At 44.7% G+C, this 24371-nt stretch overlaps 1 protein-coding gene across 1 annotated transcript in view; it reads left to right on the top strand.

The window, feature by feature from the left end:
- The window catches only part of ATXN1 (ataxin 1), a 367481-nt gene extending 343897 nt beyond the window's left edge, over positions 1-23584 (top strand). Inside the window, 4 exon segments of the mRNA XM_063097390.1 lie at positions 5868-6942; positions 6944-7063; positions 7065-7853; positions 21466-23584. Coding sequence (XP_062953460.1) covers positions 6028-6942; positions 6944-7063; positions 7065-7853; positions 21466-21996 — 2355 coding nt within the window. The 5' untranslated portion in view covers positions 5868-6027 and the 3' untranslated portion in view covers positions 21997-23584.
- The last annotated feature ends 787 nt before the right edge of the window (positions 23585-24371 follow it).

Raw genomic sequence — 24371 nt, 5'->3', positions numbered from 1 at the left:
CTTAGGCACTTTGGTGGCCTTTATCTAGTATTATTTACAAGCTCCCGTCCCTTGCTCTTTCTTTCTAGCTCACGACACTTCTCTGAAGAGCAAGACCCCATGCCACAGAGGTGCAGAGTCGAGAAGGGAAACCCGCGTGTGCTAGGGTGAGGCTTTTCAACACAGCATATTCTACCATGTTGTGCCAGGTCCCAGCTGCCCTCTCAGGAGGGACCTGGATGGGGCCTTCCGTTCCCTACAGGAGCCTCCTCGTTGGAAACCAAGAGGCCCGCCGAGTAAAGCTCCAGGCCAGACACAGAAGAGAAGGTGCAGAATCAGTTTCCACTGAGGACACAGCAAGAGGAAAACTTGCAAGGAGGCCGGGCTTACACGCAGGCCACCTTGACACAGGATAGAATCGCAGTCTCAGAGTAATCGTAGTGGGAAAATAATGTAGAGTAAGTAGCTGGAACACCCAACCAGGACAGGGACCCACACTGCTTATCTCTTATCTGCCTCGACCCTTGGGTGACTCAGGGATCCCTGCCTCATTAGGCAGCCCAGCCTACTCTTAACAAATCTGATTGCTTTCTGATGCTGCAGCTCTCCTGCACTTCCTCAGTTTCCTCAGCTATTACTCGCCTCTTGCTAACCTGGTCACTCCACCCTGGACATGGTCCATTTTGCCAGTGTCCCCTTGCCAGCAGTATTTTCACTGTGACTTTACCAGTGCCATCTACGGTTGCAGAATTTATTCCCTTATTCTGAATGTTGTGTATGTTAAATGAAGCTTATAATTACTCCAACTTTTTAGGAACCCTACCAAACTTGAATGCACAAACAAAAGATTCCTGAGCTCTTTCATTTACACTGTTCTTAAGCCAGATCCCTCTAACTCTGCTACGAGGCTAATTGAGCTATTGAAACCAAGGCCAGGCATTTACATTTATTCTCATTAATCTTAATTTTCTTGGTTCTGTGCCATCACTTCCAGCTTCTGAGGATATTTCTGAATATTAATCGTAACATATTAAGCATCCCTTCCAGCCTTCTGTTACCTCTAAATATGATAACCAAAATACTAATAAAATTTTGAACAGAACAGAGCTAAAAATAGAGTTTGGGCATACCATTTGCTCTGCCCTGACATTGAACAATCAAGGTCCACTGTGCATACTGGATGAATAGATGTGTGATCCACTTCCTTTGGGGCATGTTTGTTTCTTCAGCCATGAAGGTATCTAATTAGGGCTACCATCTCCCTCGCCTTCCTCCTTCCTGGATACTCCAAGGATGTCAGGTTTGAGCCTATTTTTAATGCCTAACCAAAATGAAGTGCCTTCTGCCAGTGCACTACACTGATCTTCCAGTTTAGTGGTACAATGAAACTGGAAGGAGATTGGTGAGTCAGGATTTCGAGAATACTTGCCATGTCCTGGTGACTTCTACCATCACGTCCAGGCATTCCGTCTCCTAAATGGTCATATAGTTTTTCCAGTACTGACACAGTTCATCAGTCTGCATTTCCTCCTCTTGAAAGCTGTGACTATGCTCCTGTTTGTGTGTAAACATACACGCCAGACAGTCAATGGTTCACTCAAACTGAGAAACATGGGATTAGGTGTTTAGACAGAGTAACCCAATGTATTGCCCTGGCCTTGGGATGCAGTTTTAGGACTGCATATATCACATTCCAGGAGCATCTTCCATTCCGAGCAGTCAGTTGTTATTTACAGGACTTGGAGTCAGTGGGCACATACTCCCACGTCTCTAGCACAGAAGTATCTCATTTTCCTTTTGCTTCTCACAACAGTCTGGATCCATGGTAATAGCAAAAAAATTTTGAAACTAAATTATAGCGAAGATATAAGTGTGGGGCCTTTGTTAAATTTCGTTTTTCTTCCTGGAGATGACTGAGTCATGTACACATCTATAATAGCCTTTTTAAAGTATGTTTCTCTAGTTTTTTAAAAGACCAGAAGAAAAGGAATATTTGCTGTTTAGAGCTACATTGGGTTTAGATAACCCCAGAGTAAACAGCTGAGCTCAGCTAAATATTCGCAGTCTGTCTCCAAAGCTGCATCAACTCTATGTCTACGTACAGCACCTAGCTTGGTTTCTCAGTGTCTACTCCATTTGAAAAAGGCTGGAGAGGTTTAATTTGCTTGAAAGTTTAGGAATAGAAAATTTAATCTTATACCAGAGTTTCTCAAAATGACTGTGTGTATGAATCACCTAGAGATCTAATTAAAATGCAGATTTGGAATCCGTAGGTCTGGGTGGGGCCTGAGATTCTGCATTTTTAACAAGCTTCCAGGTGTTGCTGGTCTGAGGACCATACCTTGGCAAGACCTTACGCCACTGGATTAAATTTTAAAATACTGATAGACAGGTAGATACAAATGTAGATATGAAGATACTTAAGAAGAATGTATGCAGAACACTGATTATCAAGCAAACCATAGGTAGTAAACCCCAAATCACTTTGTCTTGGTTAATCTATTAACTCCCCCTCTACTTTTCCTTTAGCGGTAATGATGTTTAAACAGTGTGATCTGCATATGTTGTTCTCTGGTAACTTAGCATTTATGTTATTGTGTGTGGCCCCATGTTTGTTGTCTGTTGTGGCAGGTGTGTGGGGGTGTGGTGAACTCCTTGGGAACCGCTGAAAGAAAAATTCAGGACACAGAGGCCATTTGTCCGCAACTAGGAGACTCTAAAAGCAGAAATCCCACTCTCCCTTTTTCTTCTTTCTTATCTCTTTTTTTTCTCTCTCTCTCTCTCTCTCCATTCATTTTCCTAGTCTACTTTTTCCACCTTCTTAAATTACATCTCTGTTCTTTCATCCCCTGTACCCAATGTATCAAGGACATGGTGGCATACTGTGGCACCCTCTAGTGGTCTAATGAAAACACAGCAAGACCCCTAATCCCTGCCCTCAAGTTCCCTGAAGGAAGATGTAGACCATCCAGAGAGCTCATGGAGCACAGGGAAGGGACACTTATCCCAGATTTAGAAAGCCCTGTCTCCTCCGTGCTGCACTGGTAAATATTCCTTCTAAATGTAGGGGGAGGATAGGTTAAAATTCTTTTATCATTTTGGCCCCAGGTCGCTCCAGCTTCTGTGTTAATCTTTGTATCCTTGATTTATCACTGGCAATCTCTGGAAAAGACGCTGTTTTTCCATGGATAACTTTTCTGAAGAATAAATTTGAATTTGTGTGTTAAGGCTGATACATCTTAGTGGTCCATTAGCAGAAGATCAGCCCAGTTAGTCTTTAGGGCCAAGCCAGTGTCTCTCAAATAAAGTTTAAATAAACCCCTGCACTACTGAGAACTAAGTCAGCATTCTTTTTCAAATTTACTAAAGCTGGGTTCTTAAAGAAGTACATTCAGAGGGGTTTTCCAATTCTGTACATTGTGCATTCAATTGCACGGGCAGTTTTACATTTGCATTGCTAATGGGCCTCTTCCTGAATGTGTTTGACATTTTACTTGGCTTTGAAAGGATTTTTATGCTGCTTCATTTTCTTCCCTAGGACTGCCTTGGGCTAATCAACCTATTCCCCTACTAGCTGGGCCTACTATATGCAAATGTTCTCATTTCAGATTCTGACATATTACTCTTGCCTGAACACCCCTAATGAAATCCTGTGGGGTTTTATTAGATTTGTGCAACCAGCAGGGGGCGCATGGAACAGTTCTCTGAGTAGATCTCATAAATGAATCTTCTTTGCTAGTGGTTATGGGAAAGTGAGAATTTATGCAGTTCCCTTTTTAAAGAGTGACTCTTGAAATCTAAAAATAAAACATCATTATCAGTACTTTCCAGGCAGCCAAAAGGGACAACTTTTTTGATACTTTTGTAGTTTAATTTTATTGTGTCATTGTAATTGATTTGCAAGTATTGGGTGTAAATGATGTGCTGTGCTTTTTATAAGAGAAGGCTATACAGTTATTTGGGACTTATACAAGCCCTAGGTTTGGACACTAAGTAACTGACATTGCATAACTGGCAGTTCTTCATTTCTTCAGCATTACTGTTTTAGGTATTTTTGCATTATTTTTTGTTTCCATCCCAGTCTTTCAGTGCCTTTCTTGTCACATGATGAATCCTATTAGTCTTACTGAAATGTCCTTTGATGTTGAGACACCAAATTTCTAAACCTCCACTTTTGTGTATACCTGGTCAAAACCATTAAGGATGGGGAACTTTTTGTTGTATCATCTGTCATTTCATTGTGATGTTCATTGTTGCTGCTGAAGCAAAACCAACAAGGGCCATTAAATCATTGTCCCCCCCCCCCAAAGTTATGAGTTAGGGTAGGGGAGTGTAAACTGGCCATACAGGAGAGATTTGGGATTAGGTGGTACAGGCGGGGGGGAGCAGAGGAGAGAAAGAGGTTGTGTTACAATAGGGATGTCTCCATTGCTTCACTGTGGATGAGGATTGACTGCTGAAGGCTGCTTGCCTTACTGTGTTTGTTTTAAAATAAGATCATAGAAATGATAAAATAAAATAAAATTTAAAAAAATAAAAATAAAAAATAAATAAAAACCAGTTCCTGTAAAAAAGTAAATAAATAAATAAATAAGATCATAGAAAAGAGGGTCTGAGTAGGAGAAATCCCAAAACCCGAGGCCTGGAATTCCCAACACCTAATCCCACAGCTCTCAGGAACACAGCATATTATATTGCTTATGTTGCTGCTGCTGCCTGTAGGGGGTGCTGCCACCTGCTGCTTGTTAGTGTGGTTCATGTGGGTTCTGGTGATGTTCTGCCTCTTGCCAGGTGGGCATTGTTTTGCCCACACAATAGTGGCAACTTGGAGTTGAGTGGTTACTAAGAGCCTGAGATATGTGTCCAAAAGAACTGGCTCCAGGGTGACTGCTCATGTGTCCAAGTTTGAACACACAGGTCTGATTTGTCTGAAAGAGGCTTCATCTCTCATGTTAATGATAAGTTGGCCCTTTCCAAGGAGAAAGGGAGAGATGGTGTGAAGAGAAAGTTCAAAGACAACTCGGAAAGGGAGAAAGAGACAAAAACATAGCAAGTGTGTAACCCGCATTAAGGAAGTTTTCAATGCATCAGCCCTATATTGTATGTGTTTTTTTAACCACAATCAATTTGTTTTTTAACTGTCTCAGATTTCTCTTGGCTTTCTGTTACCATGTAAGTGGCTGTACTGGGGATTCTTTTGAAACTTGCAGAGAACAGGTTATTTTTTGGCTGCCTCTGCTGAGTTGGTGCATGCACATGTACATGCGTGTGTGTGCGCGTGCGTGCATGTGTGTGTGTGTGTGTGTGTGTGTGTGTATTAGAGAAGAAGAAATCTGTAGATCCAGGATGGATCCAGAACCAGGCGGAATCATTGAGAGTAGTGGCTCTGGCAGGTGAGGATTAAGAGCGTGCAAGGACTGCTCAGGACTTCTGCTCCTGAACTGCTCCTGCCCAGTGCCTGGCCCTGAGGGCAGGGTCCCCTGACTTTTGCTGGTACCATCCTCCCCGTGGGCTTCATTTGATTTTCCAGCCAGGTAAAGAAGAGGTGAGGAATGGAACCAGTATTACTGAAAAGGATATTTAGAAATGCCTCATCTACCCTCTAAGAAGAAAAGGAGGAGAGAAGGAATTGAGAATGTCTTAGGGGAGTTGTTAACTGCATAAAAAAGTATGAGCTTGAACGTATTGACTTGCTCAGTGTCTTCATAATCTTCCTTGGTGATGTGCTAACCCATATGGCTAGTTTTTTCTGTGCTTTCACGCCAAGGCTACATACACTCCGGTTTTTGGAGTTCACGTTGAATTCAGAGGTCGAAGTCTTTTCCTGGTGCTGATATTTTGATTTCCTTTCCTCCCTTCCCTTTCCCCTGCCCTCTTCCTTTTCCCAGAATCCGGAGCTACTGCTGGTGGATCGTACCCACGGGGAGATGATTCCTCATGAAGAGCCTGGATCCCCTACAGAAATCAAATGTGACTTTCCATTTATCAGACTAAAATCAGAGCCAGCCAGACAGTGAGACAGTCACCGTGGAGGGGGGACGGCGAAAAATGAAATCCAACCAAGAGCGGAGCAACGAATGCCTGCCTCCCAAGAAGCGCGAGATCCCCGCCACCAGCCGGCCCTCCGAGGAGAAGGCCACGGCCCTGCCCAGTGACAACCACCGGGCGGAGGGCGTGGCATGGCTCCCCGGCAACCCTGGTGGCCGAGGCCACGGGGGCGGGAGGCACGGGCCGGCGGGGACTCCGGTGGAGCTTGGTTTACAACAGGGAATAGGTTTACACAAAGCATTGTCCACGGGGCTGGACTACTCCCCGCCCAGCGCTCCCAGGTCTGTGCCCGCGGCCACCACGCTGCCCGCGGCGTACCCTCCCCCGCAGTCAGGGACTCCGGTGTCTCCTGTGCAGTATACGCACCTGCCGCACACCTTCCAGTTCATCGGGTCCTCCCAGTACAGCGGGCCCTACGCCGGCTTCATCCCTTCCCAGCTGATCTCCCCGCCGGCCAACCCTGTCACCTCCGCCGCGGGGGCCACCACTCCCTCCCAGCGCTCGCAGCTGGAGGCCTATTCCACTCTGCTGGCCAACATGGGCAGTCTGAGCCAGGCGCCGGGACACAAGGTGGAGCAGCAGCACCTGGGCAGGGCGCAGGGGCTCCTCAGCCCGGGGTCCCCGCCGGCCACCCAGCAGAACCAGTACGTGCACATATCCGGTTCTCCGCAGAGCTCCGGGCGCGCGGCCTCGCCTCCGGCCCTGCCCGTCCACCTCCACCCGCACCAGACCGTGATCCCACACACGCTCACGCTGGGGCCCCCCTCCCAGGTCGTGCTGCAGTACACCGACTCCGGCGGCCACTTTGTTCCTCGCGAGTCCACCAAGAAAGCCGAGAGCGGCCGGCTGCAGCAGACCCTCCAGGCCAAGGAGGTCCTCAACGGGGAAATGGAGAAGAGCCGGCGGTACGGCGCCCCCCCCCTCGACCGACCTGGGCCTGGGCAAGGCCGGCGCCAAGCCCGCGCCTCACCCGTACGAGTCCCGGCACGTGGTGGTGCACCCGAGCCCCGCGGACTACAGCAGTCGCGATCCTGCGGGGGGTCCGGGCCTCCGTGATGGTCCTGCCCAACAGCAACACGCCCGCAGCCGACCTGGAGGGACAGCAGCCCGCCCATCGGGAGGCCTCGCCCTCCACCCTCAATGACAAGGGCGGCCTGCATTTAGGGAAGCCCGGCCACCGGTCCTACGCGCTGTCACCGCACACGGTCATCCAGACCACGCACAGTGCTTCAGAGCCGCTCCCGGTTGGACTGCCAGCCACGGCCTTCTACGCGGGGACTCAAGCCCCTGTCATTGGCTACCTGAGCGGCCAGCAGCAGGCCATCACCTACGCCGGCAGCCTGCCCCAGCACCTGGTGATCCCCGGCACCCAGCCCCTGCTCATCCCGGTCGGTGGCACGGACATGGAAGCGTCGGGGGCAGCCAACGCCATCGTCACGTCGTCCCCCCAGTTTGCTGCAGTGCCTCACACGTTTGTCACCACCGCCCTTCCCAAGAGCGAGAACTTCAACCCCGAGGCCCTGGTCACCCAGGCCGCCTACCCAGCCATGGTGCAGGCCCAGATCCACCTGCCTGTGGTGCAGTCGGTGGCGTCCCCTGCCGCGGCTCCCCCCACGCTGCCCCCCTACTTCATGAAAGGCTCCATCATCCAGTTGGCCAACGGGGAGCTGAAAAAGGTGGAGGACTTAAAAACGGAAGACTTCATCCAGAGTGCGGAGATCAGCAACGACCTGAAAATCGACTCCAGCACCGTGGAGAGGATCGAAGACAGCCACAGCCCGGGCGTCGCTGTGATACAGTTCGCCGTCGGGGAGCACCGAGCTCAGGTAACGTTTGCCCGGGTCACACGGGTAGGGGACACCCCCACTGCGATGCTGTCGTCACCTCCTGGTGAGGTGAACTGCTTCTGTGGGGCAGGACTAAGGGTTCTCAGTTATACCTAGACCTCAGACTTGGCCTTTCCCAGCCACGTTCTCTAAGAAAATTAAACCTTCCTTCCCCATGGCATCTGTTGCTTCTAATGAATTAACCTTTGTGCCTCTAGAGTGGGGCTAGTTATGTACCATCCTTGGGACAGTGAAGAAAGTCACCCTCTAGTTATTTTTTTATGTTCTGTGAGTCGGATGAGGCGCCCTGATTGAGGAAGGCTACAGGGCTTTGGTGTCTTCCATGGTCCTTCTGCCCTTTTTCTCATCAGGAAAAGAAGCTGCTGGTGCGGGTGAGGACGTTAGGTGCTGAAGCTGCCATGTCCCATTCCAATATCCATGTTCTAAAATACACGTTTTATTATTATTCAGGTATGGTAAGGCCAACAGATCAGGAGACGACTGCATTGAAAAGATAGGTGGTGGTTCTCGCAAATGCCAAGAGGAGGGGGCTCGCCACGCCATGGGGGCACATGGGAAAGCACCAGGATCGGTCAGGAGGCAGCAGGAGCAAGGGAAAGACAGGGGCAAGAGCCTTTATCGTGGTTCCCACAGGAAGGAACAGGGAAGGCAGGGTACTCAGACGTAGGATTGGCTACTGTGAATAATTTTGGTGGGCTCTGGTGCACAGGGCTTGTCTCTAGTTGCCTGGTAGCTGTTCCTGCACTGATGAGGACAGGTGAATAGTGGCCCAGAATATGATAGAACAATAAAATTGGTGGTTGGGGGATGGGCTCTGGATTTGTTTGTTTGCATGTGAAAGGTATGCACCCAGGTGGGTTGTTTGTTATGTCTAGGAATTAGCTAATCCTAGGAGAGACAGTCACTCCAGGGTCAGCAAGGCCCTGCAATGTGAAAGCATCAGAAAATATAGAAAATACAAAGCATGGTTAATGGAATGAAAAGTCAGGGTTTTCCCAGGTGACCTTCTCGGCTTATGGGAAATCAGATGCAGCCAAGCTGAGTCATGTTAAAAACTAGACATATGATTAATCCTCTTTTAATTTCCATGGGTTCCTTCAGTCCACCCTTTCCCAGTCTCTTAAAATCACTTTCCCGCATTTATTCCACGGCCCATTTACATGAAACAGCAATTTCACTGCCCAAGTTGCTGGGAGTCAAACAGGTTTGGCCCCCAGCTGGGAATGTCCTGGCTGAAGAACCCCCTCTCTGGAAATGTTCCCTTCCAGGACTTTGCAACACTCAAACGGGACAGAGCCTCCTTCAGGTCTGAGTTGAAAATAGTCATGGAATAGCTGATATTTGGGACATGCGAAGAAAATAAAACAAGCAAAAAGAAACTCATTAATGGTTTGAATTGCTTTGAGCATTTTTTTATAAGTTCAAATGAAGAAGGCAAAAGATCACTGTTCCAAAGTGCTTTCCAGACCCTCTTGGGAATGATTGGCTTTGGGGTCTTGGAGAACATCAGGGGGCCTGCATAGCCTAGAGCTTTTAGCCCCAAATGCTTTTCTTATTTACGGTGAAATATCACTGTAGGCTTAGTCTTTGGTAAGGCCCAAGGAAGACCTCTCAGAATTTCTGATTCAAAAAAAAAAAAAAGCAAAACTCAGGATTTTTTTTTTTAAGTGGCATAGTGATTTAGAACTCACTGCCCATCTGTAGTGGCCACTCACTTCTTATATGAAATAAGGGGTGGGTACTCAGAGAAAGAAGACTGGTCGACTTGAGCAAAGTTGACTCTTCAGAGACCCCAGGTGGAGCATGGAAAGTAAACAAAAATGAAGAGTAATTGTGTTTTTCACAGTACTTTGAATCCTTAGAATATTATTGTGAACAGAGGTAGGCACGGGAAGAAGTTTGGTTTTGAAATGCTACTGGTTCCTGACCAGCATGTCTTGAGAATAAAGACAGCCACTTTAGCTCTGGGCTGCCCCTGCAGGGCCCCAGCAGCCTCGCAGCAGAGCACAGTCTAGGAGAGCTCCTCAGCCCTCTTCAGTTCTTGGAGAGGAAGAATCTAAGTGTGTTTTCTCCTGCTCAAAACTTTGCAAAATGAAAGCTTAAATGATAGAGAAACTGGTTTCCATGTGAGAGCTCTGCTCTCATCTCTTTCCCATAACCAGTCTCTTTGCAGTCAGCCAAGGTGCAAATTAGCAGGTGGAATGTTTGTCAGGGCCTGTTCATAGGTCTGTCGGGGTGGCCCCTGGTGGCCGTGCTGCATGCAGGAAGGGCTTCTGCAAAGACAGGCAGGCAGGAGGGGTGTGGGCTGCTAAAAAGACGGCTTGGGTTTCATGCTGTAGAAACAAGTGCAAGGTCCTGACGCAACCAATGGTTTGTCACTTTGCCGAGAAGCCTATCAGAAATCGGCTGACATCATCATAGCTAAAATACTCCACCAGCTGTGTTTGCCACAAGTAACAGGTTCAGAATCAGTAGAGTCAGAGAGAGAAAGCAAGAGGGGCAGGGAAAGGGAGGGAGAGAACTAATGTCTGGACTTAAATTGAGGATCCAAGGGCTGCATCGTCAGTGTCTCCCTGAGTTTTCTCCCCTGGCCTGAAGAATCGTCCGGGTCTTCTCAATTGGTCAGAAATCGCTTACACTTGCATCCACAGGGAAGTGTAGAAATGTGCAAACTTTTGAACTTAATCAGCAAAATCACCAATGTGATGGGGAAATTGTGAAAAAAGGGAAGGCTTTTAACATGATGGGTGGCTCTGTGACCCTAGGCATAAATCCTGCTTGAATACAGAGTCACAATGATGCCCGACCTCATAAAACCTCCCAGGTCATTCCCAGTGAAAGCAGGGTGGTTGGGGGAGGGGAGAGCCGGCTGGCTTTGGGTCTATGGCAGGACATGCTGTCTCACCTCTGAGCTGCAGAGCCTCTCATCTCTAAAACACACGGACAGTTCCTTATACGAGGTCATCTCTTGGAACTCCTTGGTTTTTAATCCTTTGTGTTTCTACCTTCCTGAACAGCCCTTGTAAAATGTATCGGCACTGGCTAACCAAAACCCAAGGGGGCATCATGGGGAAGATTTATGGACCTCAGACTAATCAGCACATAGACAAAGTAGGAGCTAAAGCCATCCCATATAACACTGAGGAGTTGTTTTTTTGTTTGTTAGCTTGATGATTATTTTTAGGTGCTGAATTCCTGATTATTATTGCGGATAGATGCCTCCAGTGTTATCCTGGCTGCTGCTTTAGATGCGTGAGGCAGTAGCAGTATAGGAGAAAAACGCTTTCCCATATTCATCACCATCCCCGTGGCTTTGCCATACCCAGTACAGTGCATCTCTGCACAGGCAGAGCTTTTTTTGCATTCAGAGTCCCTCCACCCAGTGCTGGGGGAGGAGTAAAGGGCATTCCAGGCTTTGTTGTTAATCACCGTGTGCACAGCAGGAAGCCTCCATCTCCTGCAGGTAGAGAGCCCCAAAGGACAATAGAACCCTGTCCCTTGAACCTTACTTCCAGATATAATCCACTTAACATTCTCCAGATTTGAGGCCGTAAGTCTGCATCAGCGTGGAAGCCAGGGCAACTCCAAAGAAGGAGGGGGTGTCACACCATGTCCCGGGACAGAAAGCAGGTTAGCTGCTAGGAAAATGTGGGACCTAGAGCCAAAATGATCTAAGTCTGAATCCCCCTCCACCACTCAGTGGCATTGGGACCTTGTATAATGTAGATGTAGGTGACTTGGGACCTGAGAAGAGAACGGTTCCCTTCTGAAAAATTTTTTAAAAGGCTCTAAAAAGAGTTTATGGAAGGAGAGACAGACTATTAAAGCCTAGAAAGAAGGCTGAACTTTTCCAGTGAGCGCACAAACCGTTTTTATCCCGCCTATATTCTTGGAACTCCGTTACTAATTATCTGTAGGAAGGCTAAATAACCTCTGCTGGCCTGTGTACACATATACAACCTGTTTTTCTCCAGATTTGAGTTGGACTTGCGAAATGGATTGGTGGTCCCATCCCCAGATCAGCAAGATAACTGACACAGAAACGGGCTCAGGAGCTCGCCTTCTGCAGTGAGGTGGTTGGGGGAGAGCCCTTGCTGGGGATGGCCCCACCTAGGAGCCTTTGGCTTCTGCTTTCCAACAGTGTCGTATCTTGTGAACAGCCTCCCCGTCCCTCTGTCTCCCTACGTTCAACTTTTCTGAAGAGTACCCAGGATTTGCTCAGCAGAGTTGTCGTAAAACATATTTGTAAAGTGCTCTGAGCTGACACTTCCCTTGACTGCTTTCCACTTGTTATTAGAGCTGTCTGTCACTTTCCAGATCCTCCCGAAGTGACTGCTTCCCTGACTTACTTGGGGGCTCTTTAATATTCAGTGCCATTTTCTTCTCCCGACTGTCCTGGTGTGTGCGTGTGCGTGTGCGTGTGCGTGCTTGTGCAGCATGTTATAATGATGTATTTACTGCATGTCTACTGAAGGCTTTTCTTCTCTAATCTCACTATTTTTTAATTGGACTGCTGTGGACTGTGAGTCATCAGTGGGAGTTCCATGCATTGAATGGATTAGTGGGTGCCTAAAAATAGCCAAGGCCAAAGCAAACCTACTTGCCAATGTTGAACATGCGGGGCTTGGTGGAAATGAATCCTAATGTATAAAAAAATAGTGACTGCTCTGTGTGAAAAGCCCAGCCCTGGGCCTGTGCCCCAGTTGTTGGTAATAAACCTCCTTATCAGTACTGATGCCAGAAAGGCTCTAACAGAGAAACTATATCAAACTACATTTTCATTTGTGTGTCTGTGTACCCCTCCAAAAAAACAAAAAAACAGAAAGAGGAAGAAAAATGCTCTCCTTTAACCTTTGTGTTATGTAAGTGCTCCCAACTGGGTGATCTTATAAGTATTTTCAAAGCAGATGCTCTCAGATTGCTGTTGTTTATAGCTTTTTATTTAAAATGAATATACTTTTTTGTCTAAAGCAGCTTTAGGCTTACAAAAAATTGAGCAGAAAGTGGAGAGGGTTCTCACACACATGCAGTTTCCCCTATTGTTAAAATCTTGCATTAGTGTAACGCATGTGTTACAATCGGTCTGCCAATATTGACACATTATTGTTAACTAAAGTCCATAGTTTACATTTGGGTTTACTGTGTTGTACATTCTGTGGGTTTTGATAAATATATGATGTCAAGTACCCAGCATTACAGCATCATGCAGACTAGTTCTACCATCCTAAAAATCCTTTATGCTTTACCTGTTTCTCTCCCGACAGCCTGCCTCAAACCCCTGGCAACCACCAATGTTTTACTGCCTCCATAGTTTTGCCTTTTCCAGAACGTCCTATACAAATCCTGTGGTATGCAGCCTTTTCAGGTTGGCTTCTTTCACTCACCAGTAGGCATTTCAGGTCCCTCCATGTCTTTTTGTGGCTTTGATAGCTCTTTTCTTTTTTGAGCTGAATATTATGCTGCTGTTCTTCAGGGTACAAATTTTAAGACCCCAATGGAGGAGGACAAGTGGGATAGAATCTGTGTGCCTGGGAGCTGCAGCATCAGAGCTGTCTGGTCACCTGTTGGGCAGTGTCCTTCCTGGCCAGCCCTGAGCCTCCTAACGGGCCATCCCTGCAAGGGAGCCCAGTGAACCATGCTCCAGTGTGTGAGAAGAACCCAACTTTTAATTTGGGTTTTGCGTTTAGAGGTGTCACTGCTGCTACTGAGCAGCCCTGAAACACTTCCACCAAAGACTAAGTCAGGCTTAGCATCAGCATGGTTAAATGCTTTAAATAGAAAACTCACAGACATTCTTACACTCAACTGAAGAGTTTTGAGTGTTTTTATTAATGATTTTTAAACATCGAAATAGATGGGTCTCTCGCTTGTCCCCTTAATCACGGCTACACGGTTTTCTGATTTTCTTCATGTCGTGAACATAGTCATGCAAACTAGACTTCAAGGAAAGCAGATTGGCTTTCCTCTACAGGTAAAACAGGATCAAGAATTTCCCTGGCAAAGTTAGGAATTCCCAGTTTAAGAATTTTGCCAAAAGCAAGACATTCACTGAAACCCCAGCTTCTGAGAGATTTCATTACTCCCTATTAAAGGCAGATTTGTATATCTGGGATAGTGTCACACAAAAATGTTTTGTAAAACAAATGCCCTTCACACTTGTGAAAACAGTGATTCTTGTGAAGGAAAAGGGAGGTATATTTAAACAATAGACACTTTGTTTTCTTTCTGTCTTGTTTTTGGTGATATGTACATATGTGTGCATATAGGCATGGCACTAATCTAAGATTGAAATATACAATCAAACAGGGTAAACACATATGTGTGCATGCAGTGTTTAGAGACGGTAGTTATTGATTAAGTACTGAAAGGAATTTTATTGAGCTTTCACACAGAAGAGCTAAAAATGATCTTAAAAGCTAGTTGTTAGCCAGACTTTGAAAGTGACATGGAATAATTACCAGCCCAAAAGTGAAGCTGTGTTGCCTCCCTGTCTTGGTTCCTCCATCTAGAATGGAAGTGATGGTGTTAGAGGAGTTGGTTTAGGGGCTGCAGGGGGAGGGGTAGACAGATTGTTCTCCTAACAGCAGTGGGGAGGAAATGGGCGTGCAGAGGAGTGCAGGAGCAGGAGGAGTGTGGGAAGGGTGGAGGACGATGGGAGGTGATCTGCCCCTGAAAATGAGAGGTACTGGCTACAGGGCACCCAGAGATGAAAGACAAATATCTGTGCTCCATTTTGTCCTACACACTGCTTAAAGTGTTTGCAAAAGGATGTATTTATGGGATGAAAAAAATGGGCTCTGACAAGCTGCCAGGAGTTACATAATATGCTTTGATTGTACACGGTACTGCTCCCACAAATTTATTTTCACTGGGGTTTAATCAGAGACCATCCTGGAAAAACATTTGGAACCCCGGCAAGATCATAAAGTGAATTAGCACAGCTGAAGGAGCAAGAGTGGAGAGAAAGTAACCGAGTGGGATTCAATGAAATCATGCCGGGCTCAGCGTCTGACAGGGGAGCACTGAGTAGGGCAGCTGTGGTTCAGCCCAGAAAGCTGCCTGTTTCAGGGTGAGCCAGACCCTGGGGAACATCTCTCTGCGGAGGACTATATGCCCATGTGTTTACTCCCAGCGGGTGGAAAGATACAAGGACAGGCAGAGCCTCTCCATGTTTAAACATTGACCTGTTTCTGTTGGCCACAGCAATGTTTCTCTGAATGGAAGTCTAACACGGAACTATTTGTTCCTGCAGACTTTTAGTGAGCACTTATTACATGGCAGGAAGCATCCTAGACTCTGGGGATAGAACAATGAGTTTGGGGGAAGAGATGAAACAGACAAATATGCAAGCAAGTTAAAAAAAAAAAAAAACTGCATCGAAACGTAAGAAGTGCTATGGGAGAAAAATAAAGCAGCATAAAGAGAATAAGGAAATTAGGGACAGAGTGTTGTTATTTAAATAGGGTGGTCAGGTAAGCTCTCTCTGAGAAGGAGAGTGGGGGGCAGCAGTACTCGAGCCACAGAGGATTCCAAATGGAGGGAATGCTCAGGCCTGGAGCAGACGGTGTGACCACAGTGCAGTGAGTAGGGGGTGGGATGCAGATCACATCAGGCTTGTTCGTGGCGACCTTTACTCCAAGTGAGATCTTGACTTGGCCAGGACAGTGGTGGCAGAGGTAGTGAGAAATTGTGTCATTCTAGACATATTTGTAAGAGGAACCGACAGCATTTGCTTATGATTTGGATGCATGCGATACGAGAGAGAGAGAGAGAGAGAGAGAGAGAGAGAGAGAGAGAGAGAGAGAGAGAGAGAGAGAGAGAGAGAGAGAGAGAGAGAGAGTGGGGAGTAAAGTGTGATTCCCCAGGCCCTTGACGTGAAGAACCGAAAGAACAGAGATACCATTTATGGGGATGAGGAAGAACCTGGGACATGCCACCGGGCAGGGGCATATCAGGGCATCTGTTTTGATCACGTTAAGTTTGAGTTGCCAATGAGACATCATCAGGTAAAATGGAAGCCGGGGTCCAAATACACCCTTGTAAAGTTGCTTGTTTTCCATGTATGTTCTGTCTCCGGGTGGAAGGCCAAAGACTAGGTCTTAAACAGTAGGTACTCTTCTGCAGTGCTCAGTGTGCACTTACTGAACTTTAAAAACATTGCAAAACCTGGAGTGTATCATAATGAATGCTCGGTCAATAATGTTTTGAAGCTCTCAGCACCATAGGGAAGACCCACATGGGTCTCAAATTCAAGGAATTCACAGACTCATTGTTTCAGTTGAAGGTGACATCATGTCACAAAATCACACCGTCTCTGGTCTCTGTTTCATGTTCAAAACAGGCCCTGGCGGCATTCACAGCACACGTTCAGGTAGATAATGCTCCTCTCCAGGAGAATTTCAAGCAGACAGACTTCACCTTATGTATTCTCACTGGAAAAAAAAAAAAAAAAAATCAGTGGGATTTCATCATTAACTGTTAATGATCAGCTAACCTTTAAGAATGTTTATGTCCTTACGACAAACCTATTATCAAGTAAAAATAGATTTGTTATGAATACTTGAGTGTATTTATTTGAGATCTGTTAGACAAGACTTTAACTTTCACCAAAGAAAAGGAAAAATTTACTTTAGTTTACATACATTCAGACCAGTAGAAAAAAGGACATTAGATAGTTCAGGCTAGGTAATTAGTGAGCAGAAAAACAGCATTTGGCCTGAGCTAGCTATCCAATCTGCTGCCTACAATGATCAGATTATCTGAATTAACTTTCCCTCCTAACTTGGCCTGCATAAAACCAGCTGAGCATGTCTGGTGGTAGCATCTTTTCCCAGGACAGCACAGTTCTTTTGGGAGGAGGTATATCCAGAATTTAGGCAGAAGGGACCAAAGTCAAACCTTTGAAGTGATGGAGAAGAATCTCTCAAACCTATCCCGGTTATAATAAATTCCACTTACATCAGCTCTTTGCAGTACACGTCTCAAATATTCTTCTCTTTCCCCATCATTTTTCTATCATGATTCCTTAGGTAGGCTGTTCTAGCTATAGACTACATCACAGCATTTAATTCTAAAGGCCTGTCTTTGGACTTCTAAGGTGTCCAAAAACATTACGGTGTCTTTAATAGTAAGCATATACATCTATATCATAGCTCTTAGACTACTCAATTATGTTAGCTGTTAAAAGGCCTTGAAGACATTTCTTCTTAACGAGTCTACAAATAGTTGGTAACATGAAAATCTTCATATAGATTTACCTATGAGTATACAGTAGATATTATTTTTGGAAAATGAAATATCAGCTGCTCCGAGGAGTGTGTATAATATGGCTCACAGACCAAGGACCTGTCCATTGGTAGGTGTCAGACTGTCTTACAGGACACGACCCAGACTGTGCCCAAGAGCAGGGAATCATCCAAAAACATGCAGAGTTCCAAAGGAAGCTGATGTGTTTGGAAATAGGGCTTCTAGCATTGTGAACATGGCATTGCTTCTGACTGGGGTTGAGCAGGAATAAGCAACCAGTGAGTCTGGTAGAGATCCTTATGAGATATTTGCACGTGAGAACTTTGTTTTGTGACTTGGAAAAGCAGCTAAACCATCCCCACTTGAACTAGAATGTGTTCTCTCTGCTCAGCTTGCGTTGTTAATGGTCTAAGAGGTTTGGGAGAGGCTCTGTGAGGCCAGTTGCAGATTGGTCCTCCCACTTAGAACACAGTGGGCATCCCCATCCGATACTGTAACCTGTAAGTACATTTATTTCTATGTGTACATATGCCCATGGATATGTGTGATATAAATGCCATTTTGAAATTGAACATCAGCCTCGTCACACACTTATATAGAGTGACTAGAATTGTATGAGTAAGATGTAAGACAGATCCTAGATCATTATTTTCTCTACCATTAAACAAATCCATGAGCTTATGCTATTGGATCTTATTTGTTTCAAGTAATATTCACCATTGTTGGGGGTAGTGGAAATGTTAAGCTCATCTCTTTTGGTGGTATAGTAATATCTTTGGCCACAGGGACAGAGATCAGGAGGCATAGGAAAAAGATAATGGGTTTGGGGACCAATGATGGATTAAATCCCAATTCCTTGAGCTAATAGCTATGACATTGAACAGATCTCTCTGAGACTATTTGTAAAATTTCTAAAATTGGAACAGCAATACTGGTCTCACTAATATATTGTGAGCATTAAACAAAATTATGCTATGTAAAGTAGGTACCTGAGTGTTTGACCAGCAGTAGGCACTCAAAAAAATTTAGCTCTCAGGGCCGAGCCTGTGGCGCACTTGGGAGAGTGCGGTGCTGGGAGTGCGGCGACGCTCCCGCCGCGGGTTCGATCCTAGATAGGAATGGCCGGTGCACTCACTGGCTGAGTGCCGGTCACGAAAAAGACAAAAAAAAAAAAAAAAAAAAAATTTAGCTCTCTTTACATTATTAAAATAGCCCAGAACAGTGGAATTTCCCCTCAAATAATATGCACATGCGTAGACTCATGCTTACACACACGCAATAGAAATAGGCTTCCATATAAATTCACTTTAGTTATCCCTTCTAAAAACACGTCTGTCTTCTATAGATCCCATAAAGACTGTCATTCTACACGTGTGTCTAGACCTAGGCCAATCAGTTACCAAAGAAGATCAAGAAAGTTAAGTAGAAAAGCCACAATCCATGCAAATTTCATGGAAATATACTGCTTTTTAAAATTTGGGGTTGTATTTCAGTTCTTTATGTGTTTGTGTGTGTGTCTGTATGTGTGTAATATTCATTTTGATTTGCCTGTATATCTGGCCATTCGTATTGCTCTTCTTTCTCCCCCTCCACCTGCAAACTTCTACATAGATTTTCTTCCTACCTAAAGAATACTCTGGTATTTTCTGTAGTGCAGATCTGTTGGTGGTGAATTTCTTAAGTGCTATTTGTCTGAAAATGTCTATTTTGCCTTCATTCTTCAAGGATCTTTTTACTCCCTATAGAATTCTTGATTGACAATTCTTTTTCTTTTGCACTGTCTTCTGGCTTCCATTTTTTTGTTGAGGTGTAAACTGTGAGTTTAATTGTTCCTTATCTGGAGGTAATGTATCTTTGGTTCTGGAGGCTTTGGGTTTTTTTTTTCCCCTGTCTTTGGCTTATAGCAGCTTAGCTATGATCTGCCTGGGTGAGGATCTCTTTCTATCATTCCTGCTTGGGGTTAGGCCTTCTTGAATTCATGGCTTGTTATCTTTCATCAATTTGGGAAAATTCTTAGCCACTGTCTCCTAAAGTATTACTCTGCCCCTTTATCTCTCTCACCTCCTAGGATTCAAATTATGTCTGTTAAACCTTCCCAAAGTATCTTCTATGTCTCTCCTTACGCTCCTCGTTATTAGCCATTTTTCCATCTCTGTGTAACATTTTCTATAATTTCTTCTAAAGCTCTAATTGCAGAATCTGTTTCACTAATTCTCTCTTCAGTCGTGTCTATTCAATTGGCAAATTCATTGCATTCTTGATTTCACATGGTTTATTTATTTTTTAATCCTAGAATGTCCATGGACCTTCTAAAAATAGATTCTAGTTCTCTTCCAAAATCCTCAAGCTTGTCTTTAATCTTGCAAATATTGTAAGCACAGTTAAAGTCTATATCTGATGACTTTATATCAGAAGGCCCCATGGCCATAGTTTTATTACATGTTGTTTTTACTAGTTTTTATTCATATTGTCTGGTCTCCTCATGACTCACCCCTATTTTTTATTGAATACCAGTCTTTTATTTGTGTAATTATTAGTCTAATTATTTCAAGACCTTAACCCAATTTTTTGGGGCTTCAGATTTTGAAAGGCCTGTCTACTTCTGGTTATACTTCTAAGGTACCATGTTCTGGGTCACAGCCCAAAAGAGTGGGGTTCACCAGAGAGCATCTTCCCTTGGTGTACCCTGAACTTCCCTGTCCCCCATGTTCTTTAGATTATTAAAAGACAGTTGGTTTCACAACAGTTTTACTTTGGAATGTTCAAAGGCCCTCAGGAGAAAATAGGGCCCAAACACCAGGTTCAGATCTCTGGGCCATCACTCATTCCTGATCTAAGCCAGTAATTTTTTACTATCTTATTTTCTGTCCAGGTCTATAAGAAAAAAAAAAAAATTGTTCAGAGTTTTTTATTTTATTCGTTATGTGTTTTTTGTTCAGAGTTTTTCATTGTCCTCGGCAAGAGGCTTGGTCCAAATTACCTACTACATCTAGAAAGGACATTGAATTGACATTTTAAACTACTTTCTTGTTATCTTTTTCCTTTTCCTATAAAGTTGAAGAAACTAAATTTCCATGAGAATCGAACTGTTAAAAACCTCAAGTGTCTTTCAGCCTACTTTAATGATGATGGAAAATTGTGGACAGTTTGCAGGTCCTTGCACACACCATCTTATTGCCTGTGTTCGCAGATCCTTGCTTCTGGGAATGTCTTTTTCTTGCAAACACACCTCTACTCTACCCCCACTATTTTTGCAAACTCAGCACAGTGAATCCTTCCTTACTCACCGCTTCTCCAACCCGGCGCATCCCTCTTCTCTCCCCTCCAGCAACTTCACACTCTACAAAGCTCAGTGATGGCACCTGTCGCATGGATTGGCAATTCTTACCCATGTGCCTCTTTTGCCCACTTGATTCTGAACTCCTTTGGGATCAGGACTACCTTTTCCAACTGATTTCCTTATCACAGTGCATGACACACAGTGGCATGGAGAGAATGGCAGCTGTTGAGAGGCTACTAGGCTTCATTTGCTTTCATTATTTGTTTTTCAAACAAACACGGAGACTGATTTGAGTACCTGGAGCTTTATCTTGTGGATAGACCAAGCACTTGAGCCATCTGTGTCCGTTTTGCCCTCTCACCAGCAGTGTCCTATGCCAAACCTCTCCCAATCTTGCCCATCCTTCAGAGTCCTGGGAAAGCTTCCCTGCTACCCTTACTGATTATGCTCCCCTTCAAGGCCTAGGGTACACATTCATTTACCCAATAAATATTTATTAAGCTTCACCCCTGTGCCAAGCACCCATTTTGGGTCTGGGGATATGGCGATTAACACACAAGTGCTGCCTCGTGGAGCTTACATACAGCTCCACTCGGGTCCGTGTCCAGCCCGGTCATACATGACAAGAGCAGCTGTCCAGCGCACTGGTAAAGTGCAAGAGCATACCTTGGGCTCTGAGTCACCTGCAGAGCCCCACTGAGTGCTGAACACTAAGTAGATGTTTTGTTGTTGCTGGGGTCGATTGACTTGTTTTAACAGAGACTAGCTGTCGAGCTAATAGTAAATTTTGAATACTGAATGGACTTTTACACTGGACAGTGTTTTCACTGGTGTCTGCCCAGCATCTATATAAGGTAAGTACAGGTACACAGAAAGTTAAGAGCCTCATTTATAGTATGTTACTGGGGAGGGAGGTTTGCAAACTTTTATTTTTTTCCACTCAGCTTCTGTGTCTGCGTACGCGTGTGTGCACGTGCGTGTGTGTGTGTAAAATAAAACAAGAATATAATATTTTCATTTGTCGCCTTCCCTTTTCCTTTCTCTGTCTCTCTCTCTTTCTCACAGGTCAGCGTTGAAGTTTTGGTAGAGTATCCTTTTTTTGTGTTTGGACAGGGCTGGTCGTCCTGCTGTCCAGAGAGAACCAGCCAGCTCTTTGATTTGCCGTGTTGCAAACTCTCAGTTGGGGACGTCTGCATCTCACTTACCCTCAAGAACCTGAAGAACGGCTCTGTTAAAAAGGGCCAGCCCGTGGATCCCGCCAGCGTCCTGCTGAAGCACTCAAAGCCCGACAGCCTGACGGGCAGTAGACACAGGTATGCCGAGCAGGAAAATGGAATTAATCAGGGAAGTGCCCAGATGCTTTCTGAGAACGGCGAACTGAAGTTTCCAGAAAAAATAGGATTGCCTGCAGCGCCCTTCCTCACCAAAACAGAACCCAGCAAGCCCACGGCCACAAGGAAGAGGAGGTGGTCGGCGCCGGAGACCCGCAAACTGGAGAAGTCAGAAGACGAACCACCTTTGACTCTTCCTAAGCCTTCTCTAATTCCTCAGGAGGTTAAGATTTGCATCGAAGGCCGGTCTAACGTAGGCAAGTAGAGGCAGGGTGGGGGACAGGAGACGTGGTTCTCCCTTACCATTTGTATCCAGATTACTGTACTGTAGGCTAAATAACACAGTATTTACATGTTATCCTCTTATTTTAGGTTTCTGTTCTAACCTGGTCATTAGAGTTACAGCAGGTGTGTTGCGGGAGACTGGTGCATATGCTTTTGTCCACGGGCAGTCGGGGTTCCAGGCAGCCTGGGTGGACATGAAGGTGGCTTCATAGCGCCTGCCTTCTCGAGCAGCCCAGAAGCCACCAGGGGGTGCTGACTCCCACTAGTTGCAAGAGAAAGTTCTGTGGGAAGGGGCCTGCAGGGGTGTGGGGGGTGCACGGGTGCCGTGGCGGCGAGTGAGGGTCTCTTTTTCTCTGCCTCCCTCTGTCTCCCTCTCTTGCTCTCAGCATGGGATTGGGGGTCTAGAGCAGTGTCCTCCTGGGGTTCACACATGCAAAATCCACATCAGGAACCCTGCTTCAGGGCATCGTAGAGAGGCATCAGATGGCAGATGGAAAGCTAACTGTTTAAAAGAACGTTTTTCTCTCCAACATATTTTACAATAAAAGCAACTTTGAATCATATAGATATATATATATTTCCCCCTATGGGGCCTGACTGCACTGATATATATTTTTTTTAAAAGAGCAACTGCCACACGTGGGATTTCATTTCTGCTTTGCTAGTGCAGTGATGTCGCCAGGGTGTCATGGTGGGCAGGGAAGCCCCCTGCTCACATTGCCCCACATGGGTGGGGGTGAGGGGTGGCTGGGAGCAGGGATTGGGGAGAGAATGAACACCCACACTGGTTTCTGTGCAGTGTTAGGAAAACCAATCAGGTTCTTGCATTGACTTCGCTCCCAAGTGATACGTGCAAACCGCCCTTCTGTGAGAGCATCGGAAGCTCTTTGCATTGATTTTGCAAAATCTTTTTGTCTTTTAACTCTACTCTATTTATAGTTCATGACTATGGACAACTTGGGTGCCACTTTTTTCAGATTCCAGTGTGACATGAGGAATTAGATTTTGAAGAAATGAGCATATATTACTATCTCTAAGCACTTAAAATACTGTTCACACTTTATTACCAAGCATCTTGGTCTATCATTCAACAAGTACTGTATCTCACTTTAAACTCTTTGGGAAAAAAAAAAAAAAACAATAAATAACTAAGTTGCTTTCTTTTTTTCAACACTGTAACTACATTTCAGCTCAGCAGAGTTGCTCATGAGCAAGATATTGAAAGTTTCAATGTGGTTTAAAGGGATGAATGTGAATTATGAACTAGTATGTGACAATAAATGACCACCAAGTACTACCTGACAGGAGGCACTTTTCACTTTGATGTCTGAGAACGAGTTAAAGGCATATACGGAGTTGGCAGAGAAACTGAGAGAAAAGGGATGGAGAAAATACTCATTTTTGTCCAGTGTTTTTATTTTGAAGATGAACTTTTAAAGAACCTTGCAATTTGCACATCTTGAGTTTATAATTTGTGTGATATTCCTGCAGTTTTTATCCGATAACATTGTGGGAAAGGTTTGGGGGACTGAACGAGCATAAATAAATGTAGCAAAATTACTTTCTAACCTGCCTAAATTCTAGGCCGTTTTATAAGGTTATGTTCCTTTTAAAATTCATTTTGGTCTTTCCACCACATCTGTCACAAAAAGCCAGGTCTTAGCAGGACTACTCTGAGAATTTTCTTCAGATTCATTGAGAAAGTTTTCCATAAAGACGTTTATATATGTGAGCAAGTTTAAAAAAAAAAAAAAAAACCAATTACTTTATTATTGTTATTAATGTTATTTTCAGAATGACTTTTTTTTTTTTTTCTATTTGAAATCAAATCAAGATTTAATGTTTGGTACAAACCCAGAAAGAGTATTTCATAGTTATAAACCTTTCATTCCCAGAGATCAAAAATATCATTTGTGGGTTTTAAGTGCATCTTAAAGTGCTTTAAAAAAATTTTTTTATAAGTAGGGAGAAATTTTTAAATATTCTTACTTGGATGGCTGCAGCTAACCTGAACAAGTACTTATCTGATTTTTCTTTTTCCATTGAAAATAGTACTACTTCCATATCACAAATTAAAAAAAAAAATCTAATAACCCACATTTTGGCTATCTAGTATTCCTTTACATTTTGCTCCCACCAGGACTAATGATTTTTATAAACCATTTTCTGGGGTGTACCAAAAAAGTTTGAATAGGTTTAGAGTAGCTAGAATCGTTCCTTGACTTTCCTTGAACTTCATTACCCTCTCAGCATGCTTGCAGAGAGCTGAGTAGGTTCATTCTTGTAGTCATACTGCTTCTTTAGTGCTGTATTTTTTCAACGTTTCTGTTCAGAGAACTTGCTTAATCTTCCATA

This window comes from Cynocephalus volans, chromosome 5, assembly GCF_027409185.1.
Source record: "Cynocephalus volans isolate mCynVol1 chromosome 5, mCynVol1.pri, whole genome shotgun sequence".
Taxonomy (NCBI): domain Eukaryota; kingdom Metazoa; phylum Chordata; class Mammalia; order Dermoptera; family Cynocephalidae; genus Cynocephalus; species Cynocephalus volans.
This window is presented reverse-complemented; position numbering and strand designations above follow the sequence as displayed.